At 41.2% G+C, this 12,463-nt stretch overlaps 1 protein-coding gene across 2 annotated transcripts in view; it reads right to left on the bottom strand.

The window, feature by feature from the left end:
• Window positions 1-6,074: 6,074 nt before the first annotated feature.
• ZNF652 (zinc finger protein 652) overlaps window positions 6,075-12,463 on the bottom strand; it is a 29,699-nt gene continuing 23,310 nt past the window's right edge. For both annotated transcript variants that reach the window (XM_075443512.1, XM_075443511.1), the window contains one exon: window positions 6,075-12,459. In XM_075443512.1, coding sequence (XP_075299627.1) covers window positions 11,945-12,459 — 515 coding nt within the window. In that variant the 3' untranslated portion in view covers window positions 6,075-11,944. The remainder of the gene's footprint in view (window positions 12,460-12,463) is intronic.

The raw sequence follows: 12,463 nt of genomic DNA, 5'->3' as shown, positions 1-12,463 counted from the left end.
GTGGCCTTACAAACATGTAGTTGGGAGACCACCAGAGGCTGGGGTTTGTCTTGCTTTTTAATTAAAAATGTCTAAGAATGGAAGGGCGCAAACAAAATTCAAAAAAGGTCTGGAAAACCCGCGGCTCTGGGGACACCACGTCGCCGGAGCACTCCTGCCATAGCCCCCAGGGCTCTAAAATTTCCCCATTTTGGCAAACTCCGTTCCAGCTGCAGGCGAGGGCAGAGCTGAGAGCGTTTCTGCAGCCGCGCTGTTGCTATTCCCAGACCTTTCCTCACAGCCCTCGCTCCCCGTTGTTAAAGGACACCGACCTTCACATACCGATCGCTGCCTGCAGTCACCGGCCTCTCCTCAGGAACACCCCTGGTTATCAAGGAAATGTTTTATCGTCTATTTGGTCTGAGCCATTCTGGCTTTTCGATGCAGAGCACACCCCGTTTCCCCTGCACAGCGTGGGTTTCGCTGTTCTCCTCGCACCAGCTCCCATTAGCGCAGGAGAGCGCGTTCAAGCGATTTGTCACCGGGCGTAAGGCAAGTGGGAAACTCAAAAGGGCAAATTCTCCGCTGCCTTCTGTCTCCTTCCCACTGAAAGGCAGCGGGGCAAAGATCATTCCAGAAACATCACAGACGGAGGAGTTTGGCAAGGGCGCTCCTGTATCCCAGTGATTTTCCACTGTTCGGAACCCCGGAGAGCAAGTGAGGACAGCGCTTTCTGCGTCGGGCTGACCTGGCTCCTGGCAACCCTCTTATGAACACACGGGTTCCCCACAATGGGTGTAACATCCCTGCGCTACAAGAAACACACGGACGCACGCTTCCCTCCGTCCTCTTTGTTTTTTTAAGTGGGTTACATCAGCACATAAGCAACCCTAAGCCAACAATGACCACGCGGCTGTCTGTCTGTCTGTCCCGTCCCCGCCTTGCTTCATTTTCCACCCTGCAGCACACAAAAGAAGTCAGGTCAAGCCTAGTTTCAGTAGCCCCCATGAAATCAATCCTGCCGCCTCTGTCAGACCTCCTTGCACCGGCGCCCGTGGTCTCCGATGCGTATTTTGGGGAAGCTCAGAGTAAAACTGAAGCTTTGCTTTACTCACAAGGGGAGCGAATCCCTACAGCTCTGTCTTCAGGGCACATGGATGAGCAAGCTTCAATTACAGCTCGTCACCTCGTGCCACCTCCTCAACACAGGATTTTCTTTTACAGCAATAAATTTTTGGTGGCTGAATAATATTTATATGGTCAATAGCACAAAAAACCTCAAGAACTAACAAGCAACAAGACAGCAAACTCCCTTCATTCCACCTCACCATGTGGGGTGACCTTCCCACACATCTCTTTCGGCGATTCCCCCCTGGGCAGCAGTCGGGACACTTCAGAAAGAAAGCGGCCAACTTTGCTCAGTGCGGGCTACAGTCGTCTGAGCTGAGGCCTTCCGAAGTTTCTTCTGTCAGCATGGGTTCAGTTATGTATTTAAAGCTGAAAGTCAGTCAGGAAGAAAGGAGGACGCGCTAGAGGAGTGTGGTTAGGTCACCACTCTTTGTGAGGCCAAGTATTTTATATGTTCTGTTCTATATAACATGAAGAAATCAGGAAACACCGGCAACAAGACAGGGCTTTTTATCAGGTGGGATAAGCTTCTGCTGAAGTGGCACAAGGGATGCACAGATAATGACGACGATCTCCACACGCTGCAGGTCAGCGGTGTCGGCTGCTCACACCACTGTGCTGGCGAGCAGAGCAACGTGATGCTCTCGGCAACTGCAGCCCACTTTGTGAAACACACTGCACTCATTCCTACTCTTTCACATGGAAGTAATTTTAACCTCTATCTGCTTCATCATAAATGAAGCCTAAAAATCCTCCTACTCCTTGCCAGTCATCCAATATAACACGGGACACCAAGCATCACAACGGTTTCTGAAGAGATTGACAGAGGCGACAAATCGCTCACTGCAGCCTCAAGTTGCTGAGCGTATTTAGAAAATACTCGAGAACAAAACTCTCCAGGCTCTGTCTCAGTGCAATTCACAAACGAGCTCAGACAATTCTGCTGTCAAGAGCCACAACGAAGAGTCACTGCAACTCCACACTGACTTACAAGCTCTAGTGGAGGAAATACAACTTAAGCAAGGGATCAGGAACATTAGCAATTAATTAGAAACAAGCTGCAAATTGGAAACGTTTTCTAATTCAGTAAGTTACTTCACACACAGACTCCAACATCGCCACCGCCTGAGGAGCAAGCTGCCTTCCTTCATCCACTGCACTTGCTTTTTCGAGAAGCAGGCAGCAATCCGCTCCACTGCCATCTCCTGGCTAAGCCGCCACCGGCCGCTCCTCCTGCGGATCTCACTCCTCCTCATCAGCAAGGACACAGATTAAATTGCAGCCCCCTGGGGAACCATTTCTCTGTGGGACGGGAAAAGCCAAGAGCTATGACCGCAACATCACGCAGCACAAGCTACATTAGCTTAAATTAATTTAAACCACTAATGTTATCTTCTGTGACAATCTAACATTATTTCTGTATTTTTTTTAAACAGTAGGCAAAGTGGCTGGATTACTGTAATCAATGAAAATATATGCCTGAGTAAATTAAAATCCATGAGACACTGCATAATAAAATCCAGTTGTCTTCTGGTAATAATGAAAAACTTAAATTTTCACAGAACATGAGACAACATTTCAGGCCAAGTAGGAATTTTCCTATGAATTAACAACCCTAAATTACTAAATATATGATTTCTAAAAGAAAGGGACACTAACTCTAGATGAAGTAGTATATTCTGACACACTCCCTGGTTTCCTTGGTGATGCCTGATGAATCATTTTCCATTACAAACCTGCAACGAGAACGGGCAGTTAGATAACATGCTTCCTTGCCGCTCTCGCTTCTCAAAGCGCTGATTTTCCTTTTGGCCCCTGGGAACTAGGTCGTTGTGCAGCCAATATCAAATTCGACCCCCCCGTTGACATGCGATGCATTTTCTTTTAGCACCCTCCAGACACTGTTCTGCAAACGGGAGGATACCTTAAACTGCTGAAATCACAGGGGTTACGTAAGAATCGGAGCACAGTTACCAAACCAGAGTCTGAACAGGACGCGGGCATTAACTTGAAGTGTCGTGAGACCTTTGGACTATTAACGATATTTAAGGCTTAACAGAAAGCCGATACCTTCATGCTTGGCCTGTCTTGGAAGGAATCACTTTTCAGTCTGAACTAATTTTATGTATCATTATTCTGAGACATCTCCAGCTGAAACACTGGCTACGTTTTGCTCCCTGTCGCTTCCTCAGAAACACATCATGAGATAAGCAAGATTTCCCAATTGCTATTTTTCACGTTCACGGCTTTTCGCCTGTATTGTAGTAGCTTCAATATAACCACAAAGTAAGAGGCGACAGATTCTTATCTCCTTTATTATAACATAGGCTATCCACTGTCTGAAAAACCTTAGAGAGGAAATTATGTAGAAAATCTAAAACGAACTGAAAAGGGAAATGGTGATCCTGTGGTTAGGGCAGCAGTCTGGATCAGAAATAACACAGAGCTCTGACCCCAGCTGTCACTCGCTCACGTAATGTCAGGCAGGTCTCTCAGTTCCACATCTGCAGAACAGGGATATTTGCTCATCTGACAGGAATACACTAAATTTAATCACATGGACTGCTCACGTAGACAGATAAATAACCACAACTGGAATCCTTTAAATAAGCAAGTTCTCTTTTACAACAGTTCTTTTCTAATAAACCTCCTAGTTTTATCACAGCTTACTGAGAAAGTTGTCTTCCTGGTAAAGGTATTAAGTAATTCTCACAGGGTGCAGGAGGGAGGCTGAGACTTATAAGCATGTAGATGAGAGCACACCAATAATTTATAGGGAAGGTACACAAACAACACTTCAATTCATTGCCCTGCATCGAGTTACTCAGGGAAGAAGGCTGAATTCCTGTTTCAAAAGCAAAACTGGAAACTATTTTGTAATACTCTCAGTCTTTCATTTTGCAAGCTAACAGACGTGCCAATGCACGGTTGCAGCATTATTTTGCAGCTCACAATTCACAGACACAAACCTAACATCCCACAGTTTTAACTCGCCTATCCCCCTTGAACGTGCAGCACATGGTAGCAGCACACATGAAAGACTGGGGAGGACAAAGTTACATTCCACTATCAGTTGCCCCTTGATTATTATTCTCAGACTATAGGCAAAACAGAGTTGAGGCAATCTGAAGATGAAATTGCAAAATTAAGACTGTAAACAGAAACAGCACTTAGCCATAACACACTCGGTTTCGTTCACGTCAAATAAGCACGGAGTCCGATACAAGCTACAATCAGAGAGCCACACTATTTTTTTCAGGTCGGTGCTGGTGGTGGTGGGGGGCTGTCAGCAGTTTGGCTGCTTGAGGTCTGTGCTGCAGCTTGCTCCTCAATTCACTTTGTTGACTCCTTTTACATCTTTCTAGTACCAGCTCTCATTAGAAATCTAAATGCATTAACTGCAGCGGGGGTTCAGGAGAAAGGGGAAAGTCTGAAAATTTTAGCTCCCTACATGCCCGTCCTTCCCCTTCTTTTAATGTTATGCAACTTTTCATATAGGGAAAAATCATTACAATGCATTTCTGAGAAGCATGCTAAGTTATGACTTTCGAATGGAGCAACAATTCGCTTTCGTAACCTTCCCACGCTACTCAAGAAATTTTACTAATTAGTTATTGCTGCATTAAAAAAAAACCCCAAACAAAAAAGACCAAACAAAAAACACACAACAAATCTCCAAAATCTTTCCACAACTGATTTTGGAATGACAGGCTGAAGAATGAAAGGTGCAACATCACCAAATCCCTCTCTGCATGAGGGCTGTAACCTCAACATTAGCAGCAAGAAAAATCCCCCCAAAGTAGCAACCTTCTGTATTACTCCATGACATACCATGATTTCTTCCTGTACTTCTAACGAACTTGGTATACCTGTCCAGCATCAATAACTGGCTTTCTCTAGGGGTAATCATTTTTAACAGCATTAACTCTGAACAGACTACGTGCAGGCATATATTTAACCTGCTGATTAGATATTCATTCTTGCCCTCAATGCCTCTTCTTATCCCAAGAAAGCACGTTAATTCAGCAGCATATCAGAAAAATCCATCAGTCCTACTGTCCCTGAAAGGGCAGGGGCATTTCCCTACTAACCTTTGAGCCAAGACTCTGTAACTGGTCAATTCAGCTTAAAAGGCTTCAATGACCCTTTGGGAAACCAGACACCCAGTTCAGGAAAAATCAGATGTACTCTTGAAAAGACATCCTCAACTGATCAGCACCAGTGTTATTACAAATTTCACCTTTGTGCAGAAACAAGATTAAAAATATCTAAGGGTACTATGCTAATGCTGTACAGGTTGATTAAAGTAAACAGTAATGACCCTGTTCAGAGTTCTTCAAGTGAAGGATAATAATTAATAGATCACTTCAACAGGGGACTTTCGGTCTGCTTCCACATTCTGCCCAGGCGTTTGGCAGATTTTTCAGGAACAGGAATTAAAACAAAAGCTGTGTTTCCTTTTGGTGGAAAATTTTATATAATTTCTCACTTTTAAATGTGTTTAAACTGTGCATTACAAGGCTCTTACGCTTCAGTACACGGTAAAGACCATGGAAAACAGCATAAGAATTAGAAATGCAAGCACCTATCACATACGCCCATTTGCATGTTAAATTAGAGGGATCGGTAAGACATGGGTGAAAGAAATATTTAGCAATACGATGAAATAAAAGGTCAGACTAAAAACATCTGACCAACTGCTGTACTGGGGCAGCCTCATTTGACTGCCACGCTTGTGTACGTCAGTTCTCAGCACACACAGAGGTGGCCCACATTGCACAATGTATCCACTCTGTAGGTGTATGTAGGCCATGACTCAGTCCAAAGGCGGCTAGTCCCAATACCCAAAGAAATTTCATCAGAAGATATTTACTAATTCCAACCTGTAAAAGCAGCAACAGATGAAGAAAGCTAGAGGATTTATATCCGAAAAACACAGGGACAGGACAGTTTTAAAAATGAAGAGAAACAAAACCCCACAACAAACCCAAACAACAAAACACAAACCCCTAAACCCCTCTCAAATCTTTATCCTCATTTGAAAAGGCACAGCTAACGAGACAGAAGAATGTGGCATCGTCCCAAAAAAGCACTGATTATTTCTGAGAGCAGAGGGTGCCCCCTGCGATCCACAATAAACTTTTACTTAGGCTCCAGCATAAATTCAAACAGGTCAGCTCAGGCAGAAATTTTCTTGGTGGGTCAAAAATCAGTAATGAAATTAATGTAATTCTCATTTCTTATTCATAATCATATTAGAAGCTTAAAAACTGTTTATTTGTTAATTAAACAACAAAAATTATTTCGTTGCTGCCAGGGTAAAAATCTTTATTAAGGACATCTGTGAATCCGAAGGTAGGCTTTCTTCCTAGTGCCTATAGGAAATGCAAATATGTACCTTTCTTTTTAACTTCTCTCTCCTTAAGGGAGGATTTTAATTCTTCTGCCATGTCTCCAATATATTTATAAAATATTATTTATTTTTAGCATAATCAATGTGCTAAAATCAAAATATAAGAATTAATTAATTTATACCTCCCAAGGCCAGTAAGACAATACTACTTACTAGTGCCAGATTACTTCAAAAACTGCCTTCTCTCTGCTAAAAGAGTAAAAGTTACTAATTTGAATTTAATTCCAGTTTTGAACACCCTTAAACTTCCACACAAAACCACCAAGTTTCATTCATTCTTCCCCACCTGCACCCTTTGAAGAGAACACTCGCTATGAATTGATAGGTTAAGAGCATTCTACAAAAGAAATCAAATAGTGATACTGCACAGACATGTTTTCAAGATACGAGTAAAATAATCGTTCTGGTACAAGGCAAATTCATTTGATGGAAGCTGGCAAATGATGTGCTATCATAGGCTGTTTAAAGCTTAATGCCCATGTCAAAACTTGCAGAGTGACATTTCTGCTTTCAAATGTAAACTGTAAAAGAGTGAAAACATTTTATAGTCATTCATTTTCAATGTACCTTTCTTCTACTTTTCAAGTACTTGAAGATTTATGATACAGTCTAGAGAGGTATGGTGCTTATCAGTTCCGAACTGCAGAGTTTATAATGATGTTGATTTCTGAAAAGTCAAATGTACAATTCCAAATTGTTAAAAGCAGTGCATGATGAAGTTATCTATAATTATTCAGGAGAACACATAGTGTCAGACTCACTGTCTTTAATATAAAAATAATATCCTTCAAAGACACGTGGCTATTGGTTCTAACAAGCACACATACCTCCACTCTATGCTTTTCTAACCAGGATGCAGAAGATCGCGTCCACGCCTGAATCTACATGAGTTTTCTGCTCAGCAGTGCATACTATGCCCCCATATAATAATAATAATAATAATAATAATAATAATAATAATAATAATGCCCATTAAAAAAATAACATAATCAGACTGTAAGGACAGAGATCTGAAGAACTTTTATAGTCACTCCTGAAAAACAGTAGAGCTCAAAGTTCAGAAGCAGGTAAGATATAAGAATAAAGTCACGTTTGCCATTAAGAATCACTCATATATTAATCGTAGTGTAGTACATAACAGGCTGGAAAAACTGTCAGTTCATTTTGTCATGCAAATGGGAAAGCATTTATTTAATTCACCTCCATCATCTCTCAGGTAGCCATGTCTCCCAGGCTTAAAGACCAAAACCAACACTAAAACCAGAAACTTGATCCATCTTCTATTTACAAGTGAAATGTACCTTACCAGTGGTTAAAAAAAAGTCTTGTTGAGCTATAGATTATGTTTGTTTTTTTAAATAGTCAATAGAAATATGAAACCATAAAATAACCATTTAACCATTTTATGACCCTGAGCTCAAGTCCCACTAGTGAAAAAGTCTGATGTTATTAGTGTTTGTGAGTGCCTCACTCCAATTTGCATATTGTTTTATCATAGTCTCAAAGGCACATTACCTATATACTCTGCAAGTAGTAATCAAACCAAAAAGTGTCGACAACACTATCTTTGCACAAACAGAAACAGCCCTTTACAACAGTGGATCGCTCAAACTCCTAAAAAAATGGTAGCTGACCCCACTGACAGTCACACCATTGGTCATTATAACGCAAAGAAATAACCAACAAATTAAATATATTACAAAAATACTAATCTTTTCAGCTCAGAGGTAAACTTGGTCTGTCATTTACTTGGCTAAACCAGACGAAAACTGTCAAAGGGAAGCACTATTTTTTATATGCCCTGAGCTCTACCTCCTCCTCTCTTCAATAAACTGAAAACAGCTATTCCATGCTCAAGAGACACAACAGGGCAAAGACAAAAACATCCAGACGGACCGTACTGTTGAGATATGAACTGATTTCCCAGTGCTAAAAGCCTAAATTCAGCTTAAACCACTCTTTCAAAAGTCCAAAATTTAAGATTTGGTTGGGAATACAAGGTGGGTAACACTAACTTTCGATGTGTGCAGCAATACGAATTAGGCCGTCTAAGAAGTATCTGAGCTGTGTAAATAGAGGAGTCAATAATTCAGGCAGGCATGACAATACAGAACAAATAATCACCACCCCTTTATCCAGAAAGATTAATCACCACCCCTTTATCCAGAAAGATAAGTGAGTCTGAGATAATACACTGAACAAACAAGCTCACACAGCTCATGCCTTTCGTAAGGATAAGGCACTGTCCGGTGGACTGGCAGTTTAAACTTCTCCAGAAAAGATGCTGTCCTTTAAACTGCTCGCCTTAGAATGCCGACCTCCCAACTGTGTGTTAATTCTGCTGGATTTCCCCCCTTACAAATTCAGTAAAACTTTGCCTTAGGCTGTAGGATGGGAGGAGGGGAGAAAGGAGAATTTAGTCCGACTTTCCAGAAACATTCAAACCAAACCCAAAGTTGGTAGAACTGGTCTTTGCTGTTCTTGAAGGAGACACTTCAGCAACACAAACCAACCCCTTACTTACTAAATACAGTAAAGTTGATACAAAACATTACGCTTAGTTTGTCAACATAAGCAGAAAGCAGTAAACACCCATGAATACATCCCTTTGTGTTGCGCAAACTCTGTAGGTGTGCACGCCAATGCAAATTTAAGCAGAAGTGAGAAGCTACAGCAAATCTCAACCTTGAATTTCCTGCCTTTTGTACCATCCATTTTCCTTTCCTTGCTGAAATACTTTGTAAGATATCACACTGCAACACTTTTAGACCAGTATGTCAGCTTTAGAGATGTTTGTCGCAAATAATGAGGAGAATCTGTTGACATCATGTCACATTATGACAGACTGTTAAGCGGGTTAGATAGTTTAATATTCTTCCACAGAAAGGAAGTTCACAAGTCTTGGAAGGAAAAAATACAAGATGTATCATTGCTACGAACTAAATAATAGAAAAAAACTGTCCCAGATTTTAGAATTCTGAATAGCAGCCTAATACTGTAAATTTATTGAGAAGAAAATCATTTTGCAAAACTGGAATACAATTGATTTACCAATAATTTTTTAGCATTTAAAAATCATTTAATAACAGGCCTGACCATAAAATAGTGGCACAACAGAAATGTAGGTTGCAAATGTGACGTGGAATGCATAGAACCTCCGGGGCGGACCAGCCACAGTAAATACAACAGTCATAATCATGAGTGTAAATTCACTTTCATAATTGTTTTTTTCTTCTAGAAGGTAAGAGGGTGTATATAAATATTATAGAGAAAAACATTTAAAAAAACATTGTTTAATTTTTCAGAAATGCTGGAAGGGGTTTCAGCTCAGTTAAAAATGAGTAGGTTTGTTGGGCCAAAACTGCCCTTTCTGGTTTCTAAAGTTTCCTATGCTTGTTATGAAAAAAAACAACATTAATGATTAGGTGGTAAAACATGGCGAAAAACATCAACTAAGGAGCTAATTCTCAACAGACAGAGGACATGGTGTTTCAAAACACAGTGCTTGACAGCATCAACCTTGAGGAAGTAATGCTAGGAAGAATTTCCATGATTTCTGCCATCTCGAAAAAAAGTTAATCCCATTAGCCACAAAACCCCAGTTCATTACCAAACAGAATGGCAAGTTTGCTATCTGCCTATGAGGATCTCTGGAGGTATAGTCTGGTGGGATTTAACTTAAAAAGCAGCACAGAAGAGTAGGAATTTTAAGGAAAAGAGGACTTACAGTACATTGCCTTGGACATCTGTCTTCATTGAAGGTGGCAACAAGTTCCTAGATTGCATAATGCTGCTATATTTAGTTTTAGTTGAACAGAAATACAAACCTGAAAAAATAACAGCTACTCACTGGTTAAAACAGATACATTTGGCATTCCAGCCCACCATCCCTGCACTAACTTGTCATTTCCCCCTCATTGCCTCGCAGGATTATGAAACAGTGACATGCCTACAATTCAAAGTCTCCTATCCTACAACTGTAAAACTTAGGTTTGCCAAAAGTATGACTACGACCCCTAGAAATCATCCCATAATTTTATGCACATTACATTTATGGGACAGAGCTTCACATGGTACATACAGTGCTATCAGCATTTTCTTAACAATGCAACTGAAACACCTTTGTCTCATTCAAACTTCTCTTCTCACTCTTGCAATCAACCAGTCAGAAACACCACCGATGATCTCACTTCATTCCCCTCTCCTAACAACTCCATGAATTCCAAAAAGCAATCTGAAGAGCAGCATTTGATACGATCCCCAACTTAAAATCATACCATGAAAAGCCATTAAAACCGTTTCTCCTACATAAAGAGAAAAGATGCTTGGCTGACTCAAGATACTTGATTTCCTCTCTGCTGTCAGATCTCTCATGCTCTTGTGACTCTCTGCTCCCAAACTCGCGGGTCCCTACGTGTAAGGGGCTCCCTTTCTAACCCATCTCATACCTCACTCCAACTGAACTAAAGAAAACCTGTGGAGCAGGAATACGGTATCCCACCGTCCTTGTCCAAAAAGCTTAAGAGAAACTGTGAAAAGGGAAACATAAGGTTAAAAAAAAAAAGCCCTACTAAAATAAATTACGTAAAGTTCTGAAATCAACATTGCTTTTGAGGCAACCTTTCCAGAGACCTCTTGGGTTCCTTTCTTCTCTGAAGCACCTTTTAAGTTGTATGGTTGTAAGAATAACTTTAACTATAGAAGCTATATGCATCTTTTAAGAATCACATTTTGATGATTATAAAAATTTATCTATTATACAACATAGGTCCAGCTACACTGAAAAAATTACACCGCTTATTGAAATACATTTCATTTTAGAAACAGACTACTAAATAGGTCTATACAAAAAAACTCTAAAATAATTTCTGTAGTAAAATAAAGAGTGTGTTAGGAGAGCTACACAAACAAGAAATTTTTTTGTCTTTCTTTATAATGCTCAAATATACTGTGATACGTGGCTGGCTCACTCCATAGCCGGCTCCAAAAGCTGCAAAGAATCCATTACAATACACAGTGATACAATTAATGCTCTGTATTAATCTCACAGCCTTTCCGATTAGTACAAAGAAAACCAGGCCTATCTCCTCTTTGAGGAGAAGTCCAGGATATAAAAGCAAGCATACCTCATCAGCTGATACGAAATTATAAAATTCCACAAGTCTCAGTATCTGAAATTTATAAAAGTCATCAGTAAAACGCAAGCAAATTGGGTTTAAGTCCTGTTGGTTCCCAGCTTCAAATGAGCACTGCTGATCCGAAACAGGATTTCCTTGTTTGTTAACTGATTCAAGGGCAAAATTAGGACCACCTGCTGGGGCTAAGAGAAAGACAAAGATCTTCACCAACTAACCCTCTGTACTTCCATGAGGGCATGTTTCCATGTGCATAAAATAGGAAAACAGCTGGTAGGAAGCAAAGATGTTAGTGGTGCTGTGCTGAACTGTTTTTTTCTGCCAGGTGTCGCATAAAGTTGTCCTCACTCTGGCCTCTGTGATTTAAAGGCTCACTCTTAAAAAGAGCTGGAGGAGGGGGTAAATGAGGAACCGGGGGGACCGGGAGATGATGTGGATGGTGAGGATGAGGATGTAGGTGAAGGTGTGAATATGGGTGGGGAAAGGGGCGTGGAGGAAGTGTGTTCATTGGGTTCAGGTTGATCGGTGGAGTTGGGGCAGTGGGTGCATTCACTACAGCAGGGACTGTGGTGGCAGGAGAAGTCGTGGACAGCGGGATCTGGACAGCAGTTGACACATTGACGGGGCTGGTAACACGGAAGCACTTCTCCTTGTGTGCCTTGAGCATGTTGGAGAAGCGAAATCGCTGGCCACACACATCACATGGGTAGGGCTTCTCCCCTGTGTGAGTTCTGCGATGTCTCTTCATGTTTGGGCGGCTGGTGAAGCTCTTCCCACAGATTTCACAGATAAAGGGCTTCTCTCCTGC

Source organism: Opisthocomus hoazin, chromosome 26 (assembly GCF_030867145.1).
Source record: "Opisthocomus hoazin isolate bOpiHoa1 chromosome 26, bOpiHoa1.hap1, whole genome shotgun sequence".
Taxonomy (NCBI): Eukaryota; Metazoa; Chordata; class Aves; order Opisthocomiformes; family Opisthocomidae; genus Opisthocomus; species Opisthocomus hoazin.
This window is presented reverse-complemented; position numbering and strand designations above follow the sequence as displayed.